Here is a 20,969-nt window from a genome sequence, read left to right as displayed (position 1 = left end):
AGATGTGGCAGTGGTCTGGGCTCTAGTTCCAGACTCACAACTATCAAGCTGTAAAGATCATGGGGCACCTGACTTGGGAATCACTCATGAAACAGGTCGGTAAGTGAATTATCCCAACCTGCCGTGTTGAGAAAATTAGATCAGAGGTAAAAAGGCTTTCCATAATTAAAAGCACTCTACAGAAACAGAATACAGTTTAGAAACCAGGGGTTGTATATCGCATTCCTAACATGTCTGCCTCAAACATATTTTGAAGGAATGGACAACCAAATTTTTAACCAACTCTCTGATCTCAGTCACAGGGTTAGCATCTCTGAAATTTGGCTTGCTATATGATCAATTAACTCAATGAAGATGGCAGACCCTTGCATGAATGTGATCACACACTGTAATGATGCCTATTAGATGCCTCCTATTGCATCTATTATTTCAGCAACTGCCCATAATTTGTGTATTATCATATAAAACAATGATTTAGCTGATGACTATAAAATGGCTGCTTTCTTGAGTCAAAGACACAATCTAAACTCAGAAACATCATGAAATTACTCAAACCACAAGTTAAAAGTAAATAGACAGATGGTGTTAAGGGCATCACCTTAACAGTTGAAACCCATTTTCATCAACAGAATACTCATGGAGAGGAGTGGGAATGAGATTTATGATCAGGAAGACTTCTGGACAGATTAAGAATTGGTGGTTGGTAGGAGTGATTATGCGGAGAAGGCAATGGCAAGCCACTCCAGTACTCTTGCCTAGAAAATCCCATGGATGGAGGAGCCTGGTAGGCTGCAGTCCTTGGGGTTGCTAAGGGTTGGACACGACTGAGTGACTTCACTTTCACTTTTCACTTTCACACATTGGAGAAGGAATGGCAACCCACTCTAGTGTTCTTGCCTGGAGAATCCCAGGGACGGGGGAGCCTGGTGGGCTTCCGTCTATGGGGTCACACAGAGTCGGACACGACTGAAGTGACTTAGCAGCAGCAGCAGCAGCAGCAGGAGTAATTATGGGCTTCCCTGGTGGATCAGAGGGTAAAGCGTCTGCCTACAATGCAGGAGACCCGGGTTCGATCCCTGGGTTGGGAAGATCCTCTGGAGAAGGAAATGGCAACCCACTCCAGTATTCTTGCCTAGAGAATCCCATGGATGGAGGAGTGTAGTAGGCTACAGTCCATGGGGTTGCAGAGAGTCGGACACGACTGAGCGACTTCAGTTCAGGAGTGATTACGGGTGGAATAAGTAAGTTCCTACAAAAGCCAACATGTATGAAGTAGAACAGGGCTCAATCAACTCCACTTCTCTATACAAGTGGTTTTATTCTCCCTACCCTCTTCCTATTCCATCCTCTAAATTTGTGAATCCTCCATTAGCACAGTAACAATGACAGCCTCAAGTCAGCTCCTTCTCTAAACAGTGCTTAACCAGACCTGGATAAAGGCCCTAAACAGAGGAAGGAATACAGATACAGTCTCTGCTCAACCGTGTTTGATACTGAATATGACAGACATTCTGACACAGCATTTGACGCCAGGGGCTTTTTGATACCGCTGCTGTTTTAACTTGGTCATCTTGATGTGGGAATATTGACTCAATCTAAAAGTTAGCCATGAAACTTTAGCATGTTCCCCCTTAAATAATGTAAATAATGTGTTCATCTCGACCACCTTCCCAGATGAGGAGGATGATGGTTGTGCTTTTCTGCATATTTTGACAAAGTCATTCTGATGCAGCTTTGTAATGCTCATAGGTACTCTGGCCAAGTTCTGGCAGCTGCTTTGAAGCCACTTATGAAAATGCTTCTTTATAAAACTAATAAACAACCTAGGGTGAGCCATGCACAACAGCTTTGTGCTTTTCAGCACTACTGCTGGACCGATTCAATGTCTTTCCCCTCTGGCTCAGGAAGCCCTTGGAGCCAGCTGGCTGTGGGATGGCCAGTTCTACCCGTAGTCCTCAAAGGGTTGCAAGGATTTACCAACTACTAAGGAAACTTAGCCAATTAAGGAGTTTTCTTGGAAATCCATCCTGAATCCACTGTAGCAATTTTCCCCCTTTAATTTCATAGATGCTGCTACTGAAAGTATATTTCTTCCAGGGAGCCTTTTAAAACTAACTATATGAATCTTCCCAAAGCTCACATACATGGCTTTTTCTTTTTTTGGTTGGTGCAGCATGTAGGATTTTATTTCTTGACCAGGGGTTGAATCCTCACCCGCTGCAGTGGGAACACAGAGTCTTTTAACCACTGGACTAGCAGAAAAGTCCCATACATGGCTTTTTTTGAATTTTACTTTCTCAATTTAAATGTGGTTAATCAACCAAATGAGAATATATCTACTATTTCCACAGTATGCTGCTTAACTGCTTGATTTCACTGTGGAGAAGTGAAAACAGCTCTTAAAGTTTCTTAGGGTTATCTCCATTAGTGTTAGGATATAGTGACCTGCTTTTCCTCTGGTTGGTGTCAAAAGTCAGTGTTAGGAAGTTGCAAGAAGTTACCTCAAAATGTATCCAAAATAAAGAACAATTTCCTGTGACTGCAAGAACCTCACCACCTACAGAAATGCTGATTTATTACCCTTGTCTCCCTCAACATTACAAAATAATTGAGCACTCTTCTCTTATGCCTGGGTCTTGGGCAAAGTCATAAAAGCCTCTTAAAGAATAAACCGGATGGCAGGGATCCCATAAAAGTCTGAGCCCTGGTGATATAGCCTGCAGCTGACATGGCTGACATAGAGCATAGTAGAGTAGCCAGAAATTCAACTTAGTCCTTTCAGCTCTCCCCAGAACAGGAAAGACGGTGACCTGCAGAACTTAGCTAGCGTTCAGAACTAAAATCACAAAGTAACCACACCTTTTCAAAGGAAAGTAGACTTAAATCCAAGAGAGTATGAAGTCAGAGATGAAGAAATAAAGGGATAGGTGATTAGGACCATTTTTGCCTTTTCCTTTGGTGTACAATAAACTTCCTTTCTTTGATTTAAAAAAATGTTCAGAATTAAGGAGTACTTAATTAAGCTGAGGTATGAAAGTAGGCTATGGAAAACTGCAATAAGCTACTTAAGAATGACAAGGTAGCCAATAGAAAACATCTGAAGGTCTATCCATATCAGAGTCTTAGTTTCATACAGAAAACTCTTGGAAGACAGAGGATAAGTTGTAGCACCATGGCCTGTGCAATTAGTATATATTTGTAGATGAAGCACCAAACCTCCAGGGAAAAGACACTGACCTTGTCTGGCCAATACTATCAGCCACTATTATCTCCGGGACCTGGAATGTCACGCAACCACTTAAATTACATGGACAAAGCTGCTGCTGCTGCTACTAAGTCACTTCAGTCGTGTCCGACTCTGTGTGACCCCATAGACGGAAGCCCACCAGGCTCCCCCATTCCTGGGATTCTCCAGGCAAGAACACTGGAGTGGGTTGCCACTTCCTTCTCCAATGTGTGGACAAAGCTATAGGCCCACAAAAAACCTGCATCCTGATACATGTTGCTTGCTGCCAATTTCCCACTCAAAGGGACAGCAACTGATATTGCAGGCCAGTAATGAATGAGGCCTCAATCTGGATTACGTCTTGAAAGAATGGGATAAAGTCATGCTTTCTGCTTAATTCAAGACACATAAACATTAACACACAGAGCAGAAAATTCTCTTGGATCCTGAACTCTGCTTTTCCTTTGAGGACTCACATGCTAAATATGATACTTCTTGATCTTCAATATGCTTGAGAGAATAGAAATCTGAACCAGCAAAAGGCAAAGGCCATAGCACAAAATTTATTGGGATTACTCACTAAATAATACATACACATCCAGTATCACTGAATGAAAATAATGTTGGCTAATTTTCTTAAAAACAGCAAGGCTTTCTCTGGGGTCTTTAAAGTCAAAAGGTTCTTGATAATTATCTTTAATAAATGGAATGACCAAACTAGTGAAGTCAGATATATCTCAATCAACTCCTAAACTCAATATTGCTAACATGTTTTCCTACTTGAAAAGCAAAGCCTCATAATTCAGTAATTTAATTACCATGTTTCTGGGTTTTTGTTCTTAAATGCCACAGAAAGATATTTAATGAAAGGAAGCAAAGCACCTAGTCTCAGCAGTCTTCTTAAAAACCTTGGTTTGCTTTCACAGTATCAGTGTAAATATTTAGATCCCATCAGATGGGAATTTCTTCACTTATGTGAATAGGAATGGTCTCAAAAATCCTAAGTCTTTACACTTGCTTTAGACTACAGATGTTTGAACTACCAATAAAATCCTCAGTATTGGCTAGACTAAATCACTAGATAAGAATTCTTTACAATCTCTTCCAAGAAACTAAGGTAATCTTAACACAGATTTTAGTGGTCAATATGTTACAGTACTTATGGATACTTTGATTTCTATGGTAAGTTGCAAATTAATCATTAATAAAGTAAATTTCATAATAGAAATAAATAAACCTATTACAATATAAGAACATTCATAAACTGTCCTCACTATTCCCAATGACTTTAAATATAAAATCTAATTATACAAAATCTAAATTCCTTGCCCAATTTAACCCCATATACCAAATAGCTTAAGTGCTGAAAATGAGAAATATTTTAATAAATCTCATATTAAGAACCTTGGATACCATTCTGCATTAGTGATGGTGGAAAAAGATAAGGAGAAAACAAATTTTTCAGAGATTTTTAAAGGAAGAATAAACTAAAGAGAAAATTCCTTTGGATTGTATGGCTCTTTAAAAATTCTCTACCTTTTAATTCAACATGATGCCCAAAAAAAAAAAAAAGAATTTACTGAATAAAAGTAGCCAGGAAGGGAATCAAACATTTATAAGATAAATTTATTATTTTCTGGCCAAAGTGCAATGATTTTTAAATCTTCTTAAACAACTATGAAAAAAAGTATTCAAGACAATAAAATACAAATGGAAAATTTAACCATTAAATTTTTTCTGCATTGTACTAAACCCTATATTTAATCTAGAAAATAAACAAAAACATTTTGAAGTATTACTAAAACACTAACCGAATCACTTTTATAAATCTAAGTACATGCATTTCAAGGTTCCACTGCTACGAATTTTGTTAAGATCAGTTTAATCATTAATAACATTATATAATAGAGCAAAAGGAACACATGTCATTAGATGTGATTCCCTGACCAATACCCTCAAATTTATATCAGAATAAAGCTAACAATTCCACCAGGCTTTGAACTTCTAGTGCCCCCATCCCAATCCTGGAAGCAAAGACTATGCCCTGTCATACAACTTTGTACAAGCTGTAGTAAAACAAAGTCTAAATTTGCTTACCTTTCTATAGGAAACAGTCAGTCATTTGATAAATACTAAAACACTTCTAAGACTTAATTTTATGAGTTTGTTTACCAAACACATTGTGCAAGAACTGACTACACAAAAAGTTCCTTTGGAATTTGGTCCACAAATTCACTTAAGCAGGTTGGAAATTTAAAACCTGCAAGGGAAAGAAGACATGGGGAATCCCTAATTCAAACATGTTGCAATTACTAGAGGGATATTCACACATACTAAAAAGTTTTGCTCACAAAAGGCACAAACTATGTAAGGGATAGTCTTTCTGAATAAAAACAAAGAACTAGTTAATACCCTTCTTTGTTTTGTGAGCACCATAGCTAAGATGAAGTTAGACTCAAATTCACTGTCTACTCCCATGACCAAAAAAAAAAAATTTTTTTCAATTGAAGATAAAAAATTTAATTTGTCTTACTACATACTTTCCAGCCATTAACTGAGATATAATTATGAAACATTAAAACTGCCTTAAAAGGGGGTTGTGACAGCAGCTATCAAAGCAATATTCAAGCATGATTTCAAGGATGCTTTCTGGTTCAGAGTTAGCCTTCTTTGTCAAAAATCTTCACAACTTCATCAAAAACCTAAAATGGAAAAAAGATAATAATTTAAAAAAGCAGATATTGTTAAAACATCATATGGCTAAGTTCCTGTTAAAACAGTAAATTTTATATTAATTTTCAAAATGGATCATTAAAAAACACGTAATTTCTTAGTTTCATCTGCTTTACTTTAGACAGTAGTACAATATCATACACAATACATATAAAATTATGAACATGATGCTTCAATTTTATTAGTGCTTTTAGGACAAAACAAGCTTCTTAACAGGCTACCAATAACATGATAGAAAGTAAACTGAGGTGGCTTATCTTCCTAGTTCTGATTCTGAAACACTATGTCTTCTAATGTATTACCTCACCTCTATAGGAAGCAGACACGGATAATAAGTCAGAAATGACTATATGATATAAAGAAAAACAAAAAATGGTCCAGGGACTTCCCTGGTGGTCCAGGGGTTAAGAGTGAGTCCACCTTTCAATGTAGGTGACTCAAGTTTGATCCCTGGCTGGGCAACTAAGATCCCACATGCCGCGGGGCAACTAAGCTGCGCACCGCAGCTACTGAGCCCATGAGCTCCAACTAGGGAGGCCACGCACCACTACTAGAGAGGCTGCATGCCCGTGAAAGATCCTGTGCACCGTAACCAAGACCCAACACAGTCAAAAATAAACACTTTTTAAAAAAAAAAAAAAAAAAAAGGTCCAGAGGAAGATGATTCAGGGAACCAGAGACACTAGAACTTAAGAGAAACTAAAAATAGTGACTGGACACTGAGGGCTTGCAAACCACAGTTCAGAGACCACTGATTCATGAAAGAAGAGACAAGAGCTGAGTTTTGGAAATCCTGCAACTCTGGAGCTACATACTTTAGGATTGAAGTGGTGAAAACAGTTGGGGCGATTCAGCTAGATGATTTCATGTTACAGATTCTTAAAAAATGATCATGGTCTAAATCACAGCTCTGAAGATGCCAATTTTCCAGTGCTCAAAAAAAGGGGTTGGAAATAATAAACCACCTACTTCTTATAAAGAACAAATCTGAAATTGTAAAACCCACTTTAGACTCTACTCAAAAAATATACCTGAAACTAACACAGTATTGTAAATCAATAAAACATACATATTTCAATTAGGAAAAAAAAAAGAAAAAGCTTAGCATTTCCTTCAGTCTCCAGTGTTCTGAAAAGCAAAATAATCTGTCATAACATTGTGTTTCTTCTTCTCCTGCATACTGCTTCCCTTGCTGCCCAAAATGACATTTTACTTTACTTTTAGGCAAGCTAGGGGTACTCACTTCATCAACAGATTTAGAAGCATCTATTTTCTTGACTTTCCCCATTTCTTCATACAAGTCAATAATTGGCTTTGTTGACTGAAGATAAGTTTGAATTCTGCAAAAGAAGCAAATGTTGCAAGGTCCTGAGTATACTTCTCTCCCCAGTTACAGATCAGGGGACAATACAGAATAAAACCCAAATGACACCCTCCCTTATCATCTTTTTAGACAAGCCATTCTATATTTAAGCATGACATTTTCTTTTTCAGGACCAAAATGGGCTAAGTGTCGAATCTGTTACTCAAGTTCCAAACTGAGGCACGGTGGCTATGGGTAAAAACTGCAAAGTACCTCTTTTCCAAGCTCTCTCTGTTGTCATCACTTCTACCACTACTCTTTCCCCTCTCAAGACATCGTTCAATACAGATCTAAAAACAGAAATATATAAAAAGTTATTTTTTAAAAGATATTAATTTGGCAGTCTTTTTGGAATCTTTCAAACCTGAAAAGAGAAGAAAGTTTGAAGAGATTACTACCAACAAAACCCTGCTTTAAACCCAATGTGTCTAATTCATTAATCAACATGCAAAGTTGAAACATGTGGTTCAATTTATATAAACTAGGTTAAATAAGTACAGAGCATAAGAATTCATTCATGACTCAGTTTTTCCTGTGTATTTTTTTTCAAACCACAATAAAAAGATGATCTCTATGTGTATGGTTCCATCTAGGATATATTATTAACTTATTAGGTATGAATTACATGCCTCAAACTTTATTCCATTTTTGCTTACTTTTCAATAATTCCATAAATATCCAAATATTTGAGTCAACATATTTGCATTTGAATAAAGTATCCCTTGTTAATGGTGAATAAACATTCCTTAGTTATAAAGCTGTGGTAACATTCTAAAAGTAACTTTGAAGAATAAGTGAAAACATATTTTTGGGGGGTTGGAAGAAGAGAGTTACATTTTAAAACAACTCAAAAGCTGCAGCAAGTCTCTCCACCACAAGCACATTTGCAATTCAACCTAAGAATAGTCAACTTCCTTCAAGGCACTACTGCTGATTCTTGTTCTTTCAGGCCGTTGGCATTAAGTTAATACAGTTTATATTACAGCTGTCAAACAGAGTCAGGTCTTTTAATTAAATGATTCCCCCCTAAAAAAAGGATTCCAAGAAATTCATTCAGCTATTCAAAAGTATGTCTGAGTATGTTATTAGAAGTGCCAGAAAGGAAAAGTCTTCTTTCCTGCTTTTTTCAATATCACTTCACTCTTAAAAGACAAATCAGGCTATCTTACATGTTTCTTTAAAAAAAGAAAGATTTCCCAACTTCCCCGAAATGTGTTTCTTTTCCACTAAACAACACCCTAAGGCAAGATAATCTCTGATAATAGTGTCTACTCAAGAAGTAACAGTGCAGCTTCATTACCTAATATTATTATATGAGTCAATTCTTAATTCAAAACAAAACAAGTTCTTGTTATTTTGAAAATAAGGCAAATTTTAGGCCCACAAGATTGCTGATGCCAAACAGCTTTCAATAATTCAACAGTAAGACAGTGCTGTTCTGTCCATCCAACTTACCAGTTCAAAAAATACTGTTGCCAATATAAAATGTAAATATAAGTAAAATAAATCACTTTCTCTTTTTCTAACAGTTGACCACCAGCTGTTTAAAAGCCCATGTTGGCAGATGAAGATTTTCATTACCTCATTATTACAGTCAAAAAACAAAACAAAAGATACATCAGCTTTCCCATCCATGGTCTTATTCCAGCCTTGAAGGTTGTCCTGATTTCTTGGAAACCCATCAATCAAGAATTTATTCTTCTGAGCACTGGCTGCCATTGTCTGATCCATTTCCTTAAAAAAAAGGGAGATTTGAATTCAATGCTACATTAACAAAATGCAATTTCTCAGATTCTCTGCAGTAATTCAAGTACAACTGCAAAAAATTTTGGACATATATTGTCAGCATTAATTACTAGTGTAGGAGTCGATACTTTTTTTTTTCATAACTGAAGCTAATTTAAACCTAAATGCTACTGGCTATCCCAAAACACAGGTAGCAAGAGAAACAATACATTCAGAAAGACAGCAATAATTATTTCACCATCCTCTTCCAAAGTCTGAATTCAGGTAGAATGTGGAAATCTGTGAATGGGAGATACAGATCTTAAATCTCTAAATTCTTTTCACTATCAACCGTCGGATAAGCACAGATGTATGACTTTGGCAAACTCCAGAGGCATCTCTATTCTAAAGCAAACCAACAACCATTTCCCTCAGTGCTCAAACAATTCTGGTTCCTCAAGAACAATGGCTGTCAGGACCTAAATTCCTTTATCTGGGGGTTGGCTTTATCCTAGCATCTAGCATCTCCAATATTCACAAAACTTTCGCAGAATGCTTTTGTGTCCCTGCTATAGCATTTCGATCCCAATTATGGTAGGAGAAGGTATTTGAAGAGGCACACTGATACTCTACTCACTCAACATACACTTATTCAAGGTCTAACCATCAGGGAACATGAAGAGCAAGGTCATGGCCCCTGGAAGGCTTATAGTCCAGTGGTTAACAAATATGTGAAAGTCAATGTGCTAAGTTCTATACTGAGGTATGCAAGGATGCTGTGATAAAACCAAGAAGCCGGCACAAACTACCTGTGAAACCGCCAGAAAGTGTTTTATTGAAGGGATGGCAGTGAAGCTGAATTCTGAATAATAAAATGGCAGGCAGGCAGGGATCAAGGTACTCCAGAATGTGTCAACTGGATGTTAAAGGCTCAGAAATGAGGAATCTGAAATAAGATTTGATGAATCTGATTCAGCTTTGATGAATCTGAAATAAGCTGGTAGAGGTGAACCTTAGGATGAATGTAGAGAGTGGCAGGAGATATGACTAGAAAGTTGTTTTTTTCAGTCGCTAAATCATGTCATCTCCATGAGACCCCATGGCCTGTATCATGCCAGGCCTCCCTCTCCCTCACCACCTCCCAAGCTTGCTCAAGTTCATGTCCATTGAACTGGTGGTGCTCTTCCTCTGCTGCCTTCTTCTCCTTTTGCCTTCAATCTTTTCCAGCATCAGGGTCTTTTCCAACAAGTCGACTGTTCGCATCATGTGGCCAAACTATTGGAGTTTCAGCTTCAGCATCAGTTCTTCCAATGAGTATTCAGAGGTGATTTTCCTTAGGATTGACTGGCTTGATCTCCTTGCTGTCCAAGGGACTCTCAAAGAGTCTTCTCCAGCACCACTATTTGAAAGCATCAATTCTTTCGCGTTCAGCCTTCCTTATGGTCCAACTCTCATATCCATATATGATTACTGGAAAAACCTTAGCTTTGACTATATGGACCTCTGTTGGCAAAGTGATGTCTTTGCTTTTTAATATGCTGTCTAGATTTGTCATAGCCTTCCTTCCAAGAAGCAAGCTAGAATAGAAAGTGGGTAGGGCCAAAATTAAGAACTTGTACCACACTAAGCATTTGGTTTTTATTCTGCAAACAATACAGGACCACGAGAAATTTTAAGCAGTAGAAGTACATGTTCCCATCACCTTTAGAAAGAAAAAAAACAAACTCTGACCACACCATAAAGGATGAATAAGGGGACAAAGATGGATCAAAGGCAAAAGACTAATGATAAGGCTCTAGTAATGGTCCAAGTAAGAAAAAAAGAGGATCTGAATTAAGATGATAGTTTTAATAAAGAAAAAAATGCTAAATAGAAGAGGGTAAAGAGAAAGATAATTGAAAGGATCTACTCACTGAACAGATTTGTGAAAGTGAGGAAGAGGTGGAAATAAAGGATGGATCCCAGATTGCGGCCTTAGCAGCTGGGTAGATGGTAGAACCATTAACCAGGACAGGAAATAAAGGGTGATCACATTTTAGATGATACAGTCAGCCTTTATGGCATAATGATTTTGAGACACTCGTTGAGACACTCAGATGGATGCCTAATAGTTAGAAACATAGGTCTGGATTTCAGAAAAAAAGATTTGTGCTAGAGTTACAGATTTTGGCATCATTTGCATAGGGAAAACCTTGGGCATGGATAACACCATCCAGCAAGAAATGTATAAAATAAGAGGCGAACCAAGGATGAAACCTGAGAAGCATCATGGTTTGCAGAAGACTTATCAAAGGAGACTTAAGAAACAGGAGTCACTGAAGGAGGAAAAGAATCAAGAGAAACTGTGTCACAGAGAACAGAGGAGGAGCGAGGTTCACAAAGACAGAAAGTTAAAAGAAAAATGACTGAAAATATCCCCTAAGTTTGATACAGAAGGTCACTGGTAACATCAGAATAGTTTAAGTAAAAATGGAAATAGAATTTTGGTGCCAAGAGCTGAAGAGCAGAAACTGAAAAAAGTAAAAAATATACACTACTCTTTCACAACTAGGCATAAAAGTGGAGAAAGGGCACTGCATTCAAATAAGGAGAGGATTTTGTTACTCTGAATGGTAGCAGCTTACTCTAATCTCTGAGACAAGAGGTAAGAATGTGTGTGAATGAGCCACTCTTCAAGTTTCTCTGGTTCCAATCAGAAGCTCATATATCTCTTTTCCATCAACTTTCAACTATTTCCTGCTGTTCCCACTTATCCATTTCTCCTTCACATTTCTTGTATGTGAAAATACCTATTAATGACTAAAATCTTGCAAATCTGTAGTGGTGAGTCATGTAGACCCAAGGCATCTGGTTTTTAGATGGGACCTGTTTTAGTTTGATAGCTGTTAGTGTCAGCATTTCGCACTGAAGATGGTGATGAATGTACCAGAAAAGGAAACATCAGGACTGAGAGAATGGCAACCATGGGAGGGTCCTAGGAGGGAGGCACAGGGGGACGGAAGAAAGGAAAGAAGGAAACAGAAGAGAGAAAGGAGGAGGGGGGAGAAGAAGAGGAGAAAAGGAAGAAGAAATGGAAACAGGAGGAGGATGGACTGTCTGCACACTGGGAAGGGTCAAGTGCACACATGAATGTTGAGTTGTAGCTGATTCTAGACCAAGGTAGAGAATGTTTCCTACTGTCCAATTTCTTCCCAGGTGAAAGTGCAATTTCCAGTTCTGCCATTCTCAAATACCATGACCACCCTCCATAAGCAAGAAACTCAATACTCTAATTTTTTCATTACTCAAAGAAAGGGAAGATTTAATTTCTCATTTCCTTGTTGGTTTAAACTGGTTGGCATTCACACTCCTTACCCTCCTTAACAAACTGATGGTTATCTCAACTGGCACAATCTTTCCATCTTTAATGTACTTTTCAATGAGTTCACCATACTGTGAATCTGGGTTTTTCCTTTCATCACGGAGAAGTTCTCCTGCAGAAAGGTGTGTGTAGCCATATTTCTGAAAGAAAAAACACACAGAAAAAAATAAAAATACATTCAACCCAGTGATAGGACTATTGCTTTTTTCCCTTCATGGAAATTTCTTTATTCTAATTTTTTCTACAATAAACAAGCTTTGCTTAATAAATAATAAGGAAAAATTTTAGAGAGATTTCATACAAACCCGTTTGCTTAAAAAATATCCTTAACCTACATAGGGCATGGTAGCTATAATGTTCAAAATCATGCAATCATCCCAAAATTTATATAACTATTCAAGGATTAATAGCTCATTATATACCTTCACAAATACAAAGTTTAAATGTAATCAAGAATATTCAAAGAAAGGCCTAAAAATATCTATATGATTCAAGGCAACCCCCCCAAATCTTACTACAGTTGGCTGTACCCACCTTCTGTAAAATCCTTTCCTTCCTTAAATTCAACACATCTAAATTGAACTTGTCAGCACTTACACAAACACCATTCTTCTGCTTTGTTCCCTTTCTCAGTAAACAGTACAAGTCCTACCCCCTCCACAAAATTAGCTTTTCTGACCACTCTGAAGAGTGGACACACAACCAAATAGTGTCTTAGAATATCACTGTCTCTCCATCTAGATCAGTATCTTCCTTATCATTCTCAAAGTCCACTTCCTACCTCTCTAGATGTTACTAGAGTGGTCTCATCTGTAAAATGGGAATACAGATACCTATTTACAATTTAGTATTGATGATTAAATAATGTATATCAAATGCCTACCAAAGAGCCTGATATATAGTAGGAGATAAAAGCTAACAATTATCTCCTTGCCATCATGAAGATACTTAAATAATTTGGAAACATTTTTGTATTGTATATACACAACATCTTGATGTAAGCGAGATAATAGGTATGAATACACTGCAAAAGGTCAGTAGTACAGTAGTAGTATGGCTAGCAGTATGACTGTGATGACTGTATTATTAAGGATTTACAAATGATTTATTAGGTCAGGGTATAGGGTAATAGTTGAACTATTACATAAGATGATATAGTGTTATTCTTCCACTTCTGCATGGTTAGAATGTGAAACCAATACAGATCTGAGAGACAATTACTGAAAAGCTTCTTCCCGCACATGAACTTGCATGTTTCCTTTTATTAAATCAAAAGAGCTATAAAATCTATTTTTAAAATCTATTTTTACTCTCAAATATCAGGATACTGAGATCTATATTCAATGTTCAGTTACAACAATCATCACATCCTAAACTCTTAAAACTCCCTAAATGAGTTTTTATCTCATCCATTAAATGTACAGTAAATATTTGATAAATTTTATCTTTAATTTCAATGCTAAGATTTGAGACAGTTCACATTCCCACCATTCTCCTTCCAAAATAGAATGTTTCAATTATACATTTTACAAAAAAATAACTCTCTCAATTACTCATGCTATAGTGAGTTTTCTCTGTGTTTTTCTTTCTTTTTGGACTGCAAAAGCCACACATTCTTTACCCCTTTTCCATTTCCAAAAATTGCTGGCTAAACTTGCTCTTGTTTACTAAAAGTAAGCTAACAATAAGGTAGTCAGCAAAGGAAAACAAACTCTAAATAGTTTATCTGCTGACTAAAATTGGATATAAAGTTTGACGAGAATAAACAAAACCACAGCATTGCTCATGTCTCTCTCAGGCATATAGCTCCTTGCATTAGAAGAAATGATCAAAAGTGTATTCAGTTGTTGTAACAGGCTTTTAAAAACACTCCCATCATTTACAGAAAATGGAAATAAATACAAAAGTACCTAATTATTTGAGCTTCCCTAGTGGCTCAGATGGTAAAGCATCTGCCTCCAAGGCGGGAGACCTGGGTTCGATCCCTGGGTTGGGAAGATCTCCTGGAGAAGGATATGGCAACCCACTCCAGTATTCTCGGCTGAAGAATCCCACGGATGGAGGAGCCTGGTAGGCTACAGTCCTTATTTAAACTGTTATTTGGAAATTATCTTCACGCCACACCATTTCAAAATGCCCATTTTTTATCACCAAGTATAAGCTATACCAAGTATACTTTTGAAAAATAAGTATGGAAAAGACTTTATTTAAAAAAATGAGATGTGACCTACTTTGCCATTTACTATGTACAAATTTCAGAAAGCATTTCGCAACTACTGTCCACAAAATTTTATAGCAGCTTCGTTTCCCACTGCTTACTTTGGCTCCTACTTGGAAGTCTATGCTTGCCGGATGCTTTCATCTGGTCTAGAGATTATAGCATATGGTTATATTGAATAAATGCAGAGACAAACAGTACTACATGACGGCAAACACTCAGTGAAACACCAACAATACAGACTGCTCTGTACAGATTGCCTTGGATGTAGGAACAACACATACATTTAGAAACCCAGCTAGTAATTTAGAAATTAGTATACACACTTTTTGTTTCCTGACACTGAAGAGCTCAAATTTGCAAGCTTATATTACATTACTATGGGTTTTGGCATGTCACTTTTTAAAAAGAGAGACTAGCTGTGAATTGTAGAAGTGTACAAATAATGTTTTTTAAAAAACTACATAAAAAACAACCTTATTTGCAAAGTTCAAGGAGACAAGGAATTTAAATAAATATAATCATGTCAAATCTGTATATGTATCTTTCTATTTCTCATCTACATTCAAGTTTATAAAAACTATTCTGTTTACCAGTTACTTTTTTATACTATACTTTTCTTAAGGATTTTGCTGAAGCTTTCCTCTTACCACAGAGTTTCTACAACAAAAAAGCAACTATCACTTACACACTAGTTATTATGGTATTTAATAACAGGTAGACTTTAAACACCATGTTTTCAAAGCATTCTGCTGTCATTAAGTAGTCACTGATGCCAATTTTGAGGAAAGCAATAACGGCTATTTCTCAGGCTTAATCAAAACATTTTCACATTCTCTGAAATTTCCTAGTAATTAAAATCTAGTAGGTTACTAATTATAGCCTTAAGAGCAACATTCAAACCACAGCAGGTTATAAATACCATAAACTATAATAACTGCAATTACAAGCTACTATTCAGCTAAAAATAGTAGTTTCTAGTGACAAATGTATAAACAATTTATTTAATAGAGTAATCGTTTAAATTTTTACTTTCATTTTCTCCTTTAAGATGTTGAGAAACAATAATGTCTACAAATCAGACACTAAGATTAGGAGGGAGGAAAAAAGCACTACTTCTCAACAAGTACAGAATAGCACCTATGTTACTGCTGCTGCTGCTGCTGCTAAGTCACTTCAGTCGTGTCCGACTCTGTGTGACCCCATAGACAACTAGACAAATGCTGACAACTTCATAGTATCAAATCTCAAATCATCTCAATAACTTCTCTTTCCGTCTTTCTAAATTCAGGTAATGTCATTCTATGAATAAAAATAACAAGAAAAACAATCAAGACCAAAACAAAAGGAAAAAAAAAAGTTCCAGGTACAAATGATGCATAAATGGCAAGTCCTTGGGGGCAGGAAGAAATCCAGATGCCAGGCAGTTCCTCTTCTGAGTATGGCAATTAGAAAGTAGAGGGAATGCAGCAGAGACAGCAGATAGAGATATATTTTTAAAGCAACCAAGTGAGTTAAAACTTTTGGTGTCCTTTAAACAGCTGACACATGTGTGAAGCATCTAAGTTTACTTTGCACTCCCTGTAAGATTCACGAACTTTAAAAATCTAATTCTGATTCTGTACTGTCAACAACGCACCTTCAGCATAACGCCTAGAAATGCTACCTGGGGCCATTTCAGACTCACCGGTTTGGCACTTGTTGCAAACAATAGCTTTAGAGCTTAGGGCATCCCAGAAACATTTCATGTAAGGCTATCATTTACTTCAAAGGCATTTCCAGTAGAACTTCTTCCAACTACTGAAATGTATGTCTAGCAGATTTCAGTAACGTTATCTGTCAGTCTTGGAGAACTTACTTTTGACTGTAAGAACTGCTGCATAGTGCCCAGATGCCTAAAACTGGTCAACTGTTGAGGGTTCCTTCCAGTTTTACCCAGACAGGGTTAGAAAAAGGATCTTTCTTACCATCACCGTTATATGGAAAAGAAAACGGTTATATGGTTAGGAAAGAAAGAAAGAGGTGTGGATAGACAGAAAGGGAGGGGGTAGAAAAGAGGAAGGAAGGCGGGATGAAAGGAAGGAAAGATGACAGATTGACTCTATCCAGTGGGAGAAAGACTAAAAAGAATATCTGATTTAAATTGCTAGCGGATTTCCAATCTCATTTTTAGTTCCCCCTCACTGTATTTCCAAATATGTACATCACATTTGACCATGCCTATTTAATTACAAATTGGCATATTAACTATAAACTATGAAAGTTATAAACCAAGCTAAATCTTTTCTTAGGCAAAATCTTTAGCAGACAGACTCCAAATTAACATGAAGCATATTTCCTTCTCTAATTAAAGAGTGATATTTTAAAAGCTTACATCCTGCAAAAGAGAAAAGAGGAGGGATATAACCCATTCAACTGTAGACAATTAAAGCACTATTTCATTTTCCTCAATGTTTGCTACTCATGTAAGAAAACCTTAATTCAGGCAATACGTGGAACTTATTTTAAATCCACAAGTATTTATTGAGTCTCTACAAAGTGCCAGGCAAAATGCTAATTTGGGGAGATATTTAGGTTATATTCACAAAGGATGTAATAGTGATTTACATATTTAAAGTGAGTTGAGCTCTACTATTAATTAATAAAGTCAATTTTTCATATCTGCATTAACTTTCCCTAAGAAATTCAGTCTCTACCAGCACTGTCTGCTTGGGGAATGATAAGAAGGTTAGTAGGTTGGTGCAAACATAATTGCGGTTTCAGACTGTGACTTTTAAATCATTACAACTAGGCTTAAATATCTTTATTAATCAAAATAGGAAACATTACAATCAACACAATCTTGCCAATGAGAAATAAGTTTACTCCTGTAGCATAAAAATCCATGCGTTGGAAAGCATTTTCTGCCTCCTGCTGGTTGTGGAAGTATTTTCCCTGCAAAAAGTTGTTGAAATGCTTGAAGTAGCAGTGGTCATTTGGCAAGAGGTCAGGGGAATATGGTGGATGATGCAAAACTTCTCAGCCCAATTCATTCAACTTCTGAAGCATTGGTTGTGTGACATGCACTCAGGCATTGCTGGGGAGGGGAGTTGGGCCCTTTCTGTTGACCAATGCCAGCTGCAGGCATTGCAGTTTTCGGTGCATCTCATCGATTTGCTGAGCATACAAATCAGATGTAATGGTTTTGCTAGGATTCAGAAACCTGTAGTAGATCAGTCGGGCAGCAGACTATCAAACAGTGACTATGCGCTTTTTTGGGTGCAAGTTTGGCTGTGAGAAGTGCTTTGGAGCTGCTTGCCAGTCCAACCACTGAGCTGGTCATCGCTGGCTGTTGTATAAAATACACTTCTCATTGCACATCACAACCCGACTGAGAAATGGTTCATTATTGCTGCACAGAGTAAGAGAAGACTTCAAAGAACACTTCAAAATGACGATTTTTTTGACTTGTGGTCAGCTCATGAGGCACTCACTTACCAAATTTTTTCACCTTTCTAATCTGTTTCAAATACCAGATGACTGAAGAATGGTCGACATTGAGTTCTTCAGCAATTTCTTGGGTAGTTTTAAGAGGATCAGCTTCAATGATGGCTCTCAATTGGTTGTTGTCAACTTTTGATGGCCAGCCACTATGCTCATCTTCAAGGCTCTCATCTTTTCGTAAAACTTCTTGAACCACCACTGTACTAAATGTTCATTATCAGTTCCTGGGCCAAATGCATTGTTAATGTTGTGAGTTGTCTCTACTGCTTTACTACCCATTTTGAACTCAAATAAGAAAATCATTCAAATTTGTTTTTTGTTTAACATCATTTCCCTACTCTAAAATAAATATAAAATAAGTAATAAGTCATTAGCAAAGAAACATAAAGCGAAGAAATATACATTAAAATGATGTATAACATAATCACATTTAAGAACATACTTCAATATCAAATAGCAAATTTCAAAAATGCAAAAACCACAATTACTTTTGCACCAATCTAATAGAAAAGGAGTACGTCAAGGTTGTATATTGTCACCCTGCTTATTTAACTTACATGCAGAGTACATCATGAGGAACGCTGGGCTGGAAGAAGCACAGGCTGGAATCAAGATTGCCGGGAGAAATATCAATAACCTCAGCTATGCAGATGACACCACCCTTATGGCAGAAAGTGAAGAGGAACTCAAAAGCCTCTTGATGAAAGTGAAAGAGAGTGAAAAGGTTGGCTTGAAGCTCAACATTCAGAAAACAAAGATCATGGCATCTGGTCCCATCACTTCATGGGAAATAGATGGGGAAACAGTGGAAACAGTGTCAGACTTTATTTTTTGGGGCTCCAAAATCACTGCGGATGCTGATTGCAGCCATGAAATTAAAAGACGCTTATTCCTTGGAAGGAAAGTTATGACCAACCTAGATAGTATATTAAAAAGCAGAGACATTACTTTGCCAACCAAGGTCCGTCTAGTCAAGGCTATGGTTTTTCCAGTGGTCATGTATGGATGTGAGAGTTGGACTGTGAAGAAAGCTAATCGCCGAAGAATTGATGCTTTTGAACTGTGGTGGTAGAGAAGACTCTTGAGAGTCCCTTGGACTGCAGGGAGATCCAACCAGTCCATTCTAAAGGAGATCAATCCTGGGTGTTCATTGGAAGGACTGATGCTAAAGCTGAAACTCCAATATTTTGGCCACCTCATGTGACGAGTTGACTCACTGAAAAAGACTCTGATGCTGGGAAAGGTTGGGGGCGGGAGGAGAAGGGGACACAGAGAATGAGATGGCTGGATGGCATCACCGATTTGATGCTCATGAGTTTGAGTGAACTGCGGGAGATGATGATGGACAGGGAGGCCTGGCGTGCTGTGATTCATGGGGTCACAAAGAGTCGGACAAGACTGAGCGACTGAACTGAACTAAACAATAAATAAAACTTAAAGAATGGTTGATTTAGAAGCCATGAAACGGACTGTTCTTTCATTTGTGTAGGCCTCAATATTCCTCTAACATTTTGCAGGAGGCTTCTCAGAACACTGAGGACTTTGGCAACACTGATTTACATACCAAATGGCCCCTATAGCATTTTCACATTCCAATTTCATTCTAGTTGGTCATTTCCAGTATTTTTATTTCTTTTAAGTCATTTCAGCCATTCGGAATTAATCCACAGTCCCTATATCAGAAAGGGATGGAAAACAGTCAAAGATGAAGGAAAATGAGGCCCAGAAACCTCCAGGCATTCCAGGAGATCAGGGGTAATATTTTGAAAATTTCCAACATTAATGGATAGGCACAGAGGTCTTATTAATCTTAAACATTCATCTTATTAATTAAATGATCAATTCTTACAGTCACTGCAGAGCCTACAAACAACACACTCACATCAGCACAACACAAATATTGTTGCAGGTGGTCTAAGAGCCTAGAATTCAGGAAACTTATTTAACCTTTCTGAGATCTCAGTTTCTTCATTTCTAAAACAGAAATAATATCTATACTACCAGAAATCATCTATACTGTACTATACAATCAGTCACAGCCAAACATCATTGTCAGCTATTAAAATCAGAAGCATCTCCTGAAGAACACACTCCTAAAAATGTGGTCTACACTACTAGATTCAAGACCTACCATGATAGCACTCAGATCAGGGAAGTTATAGTAACTTGTATAGGCTATTCTTGGAGCAAAGTCCAAGATAACCAGTGGCTAAACTACAAATTACATACCAATAAAGGTGCAAAGTCAAAGAGTAACTACAGAATAAGAAAAGTATGATACATGAATCCAATTCACTATGCAAATATCCTCAAACACACAGGCTCCACTGGCATCACAGACGTATTTAAGTACACTAAAAAACTTATGAGAGCCTACAACAATGTGTTTATCTTGCTTATTTTCTTCTTATAAACAAACAGGTCATTAGCCTTCCAATCAACTAGTGATGGCTAATTAGAAAACATACATTTTAAAAGATCCTATTTAAGGCAACTGTACCTCAATTTTAAAAATCCTACATAGGACTAAACAGTACTAAAATCTTAAATTTAGGGATACTAAAATGTAAGAATTATATGAAGAAACTAGAAAAACTTAAGATCAGTATCATAAAAAGAAGGCATAGATAGATTATGGATAGAAAGATTCAATACAGTAAATATATAAATTTTCCACAAATTAATTTATAAATTGATAGCACCTCAATCAAAATTCAACTGGGATTATTTATTTTTTAATGAAACTTGATGAGTTGATTCTCAAGTTTATCAGAAGGGGTAAATGTGAGAGAATGAACAAACACAAATGTGAACTTGTCCTACTAGGTGACATAAAATATTATAAAGCTATAGTAATTAA

At 37.0% G+C, this 20,969-nt stretch overlaps 1 protein-coding gene across 2 annotated transcripts in view; it reads right to left on the bottom strand.

Annotated features, from left to right (window-relative positions):
* Window positions 1-4,833: 4,833 nt before the first annotated feature.
* The window catches only part of CMPK1 (cytidine/uridine monophosphate kinase 1), a 37,388-nt gene continuing 21,252 nt past the window's right edge, over window positions 4,834-20,969 (bottom strand). Inside the window, exons 2-6 of one of the 2 annotated variants that reach the window (XM_055402191.2) lie at window positions 12,402-12,548; window positions 8,778-9,056; window positions 7,536-7,612; window positions 7,203-7,299; window positions 4,834-5,928 (exon numbers count right to left, since the gene is read on the bottom strand). In XM_055402191.2, the coding sequence (XP_055258166.2) occupies window positions 5,887-5,928; window positions 7,203-7,299; window positions 7,536-7,612; window positions 8,778-9,056; window positions 12,402-12,548 (642 nt within the window). In that variant the 3' untranslated portion in view covers window positions 4,834-5,886. The remainder of the gene's footprint in view (window positions 5,929-7,202; window positions 7,300-7,535; window positions 7,613-8,777; window positions 9,057-12,401; window positions 12,549-20,969) is intronic. The other variant, XM_055402192.2, reaches the window with a different exon arrangement.

Source organism: Moschus berezovskii, chromosome 4, assembly GCF_049115385.1.
Source record: "Moschus berezovskii isolate FMDL1 chromosome 4, NW_MosBer_1.0, whole genome shotgun sequence".
Classification (NCBI taxonomy): Eukaryota; Metazoa; Chordata; class Mammalia; order Artiodactyla; family Moschidae; genus Moschus; species Moschus berezovskii.
This window is presented reverse-complemented; position numbering and strand designations above follow the sequence as displayed.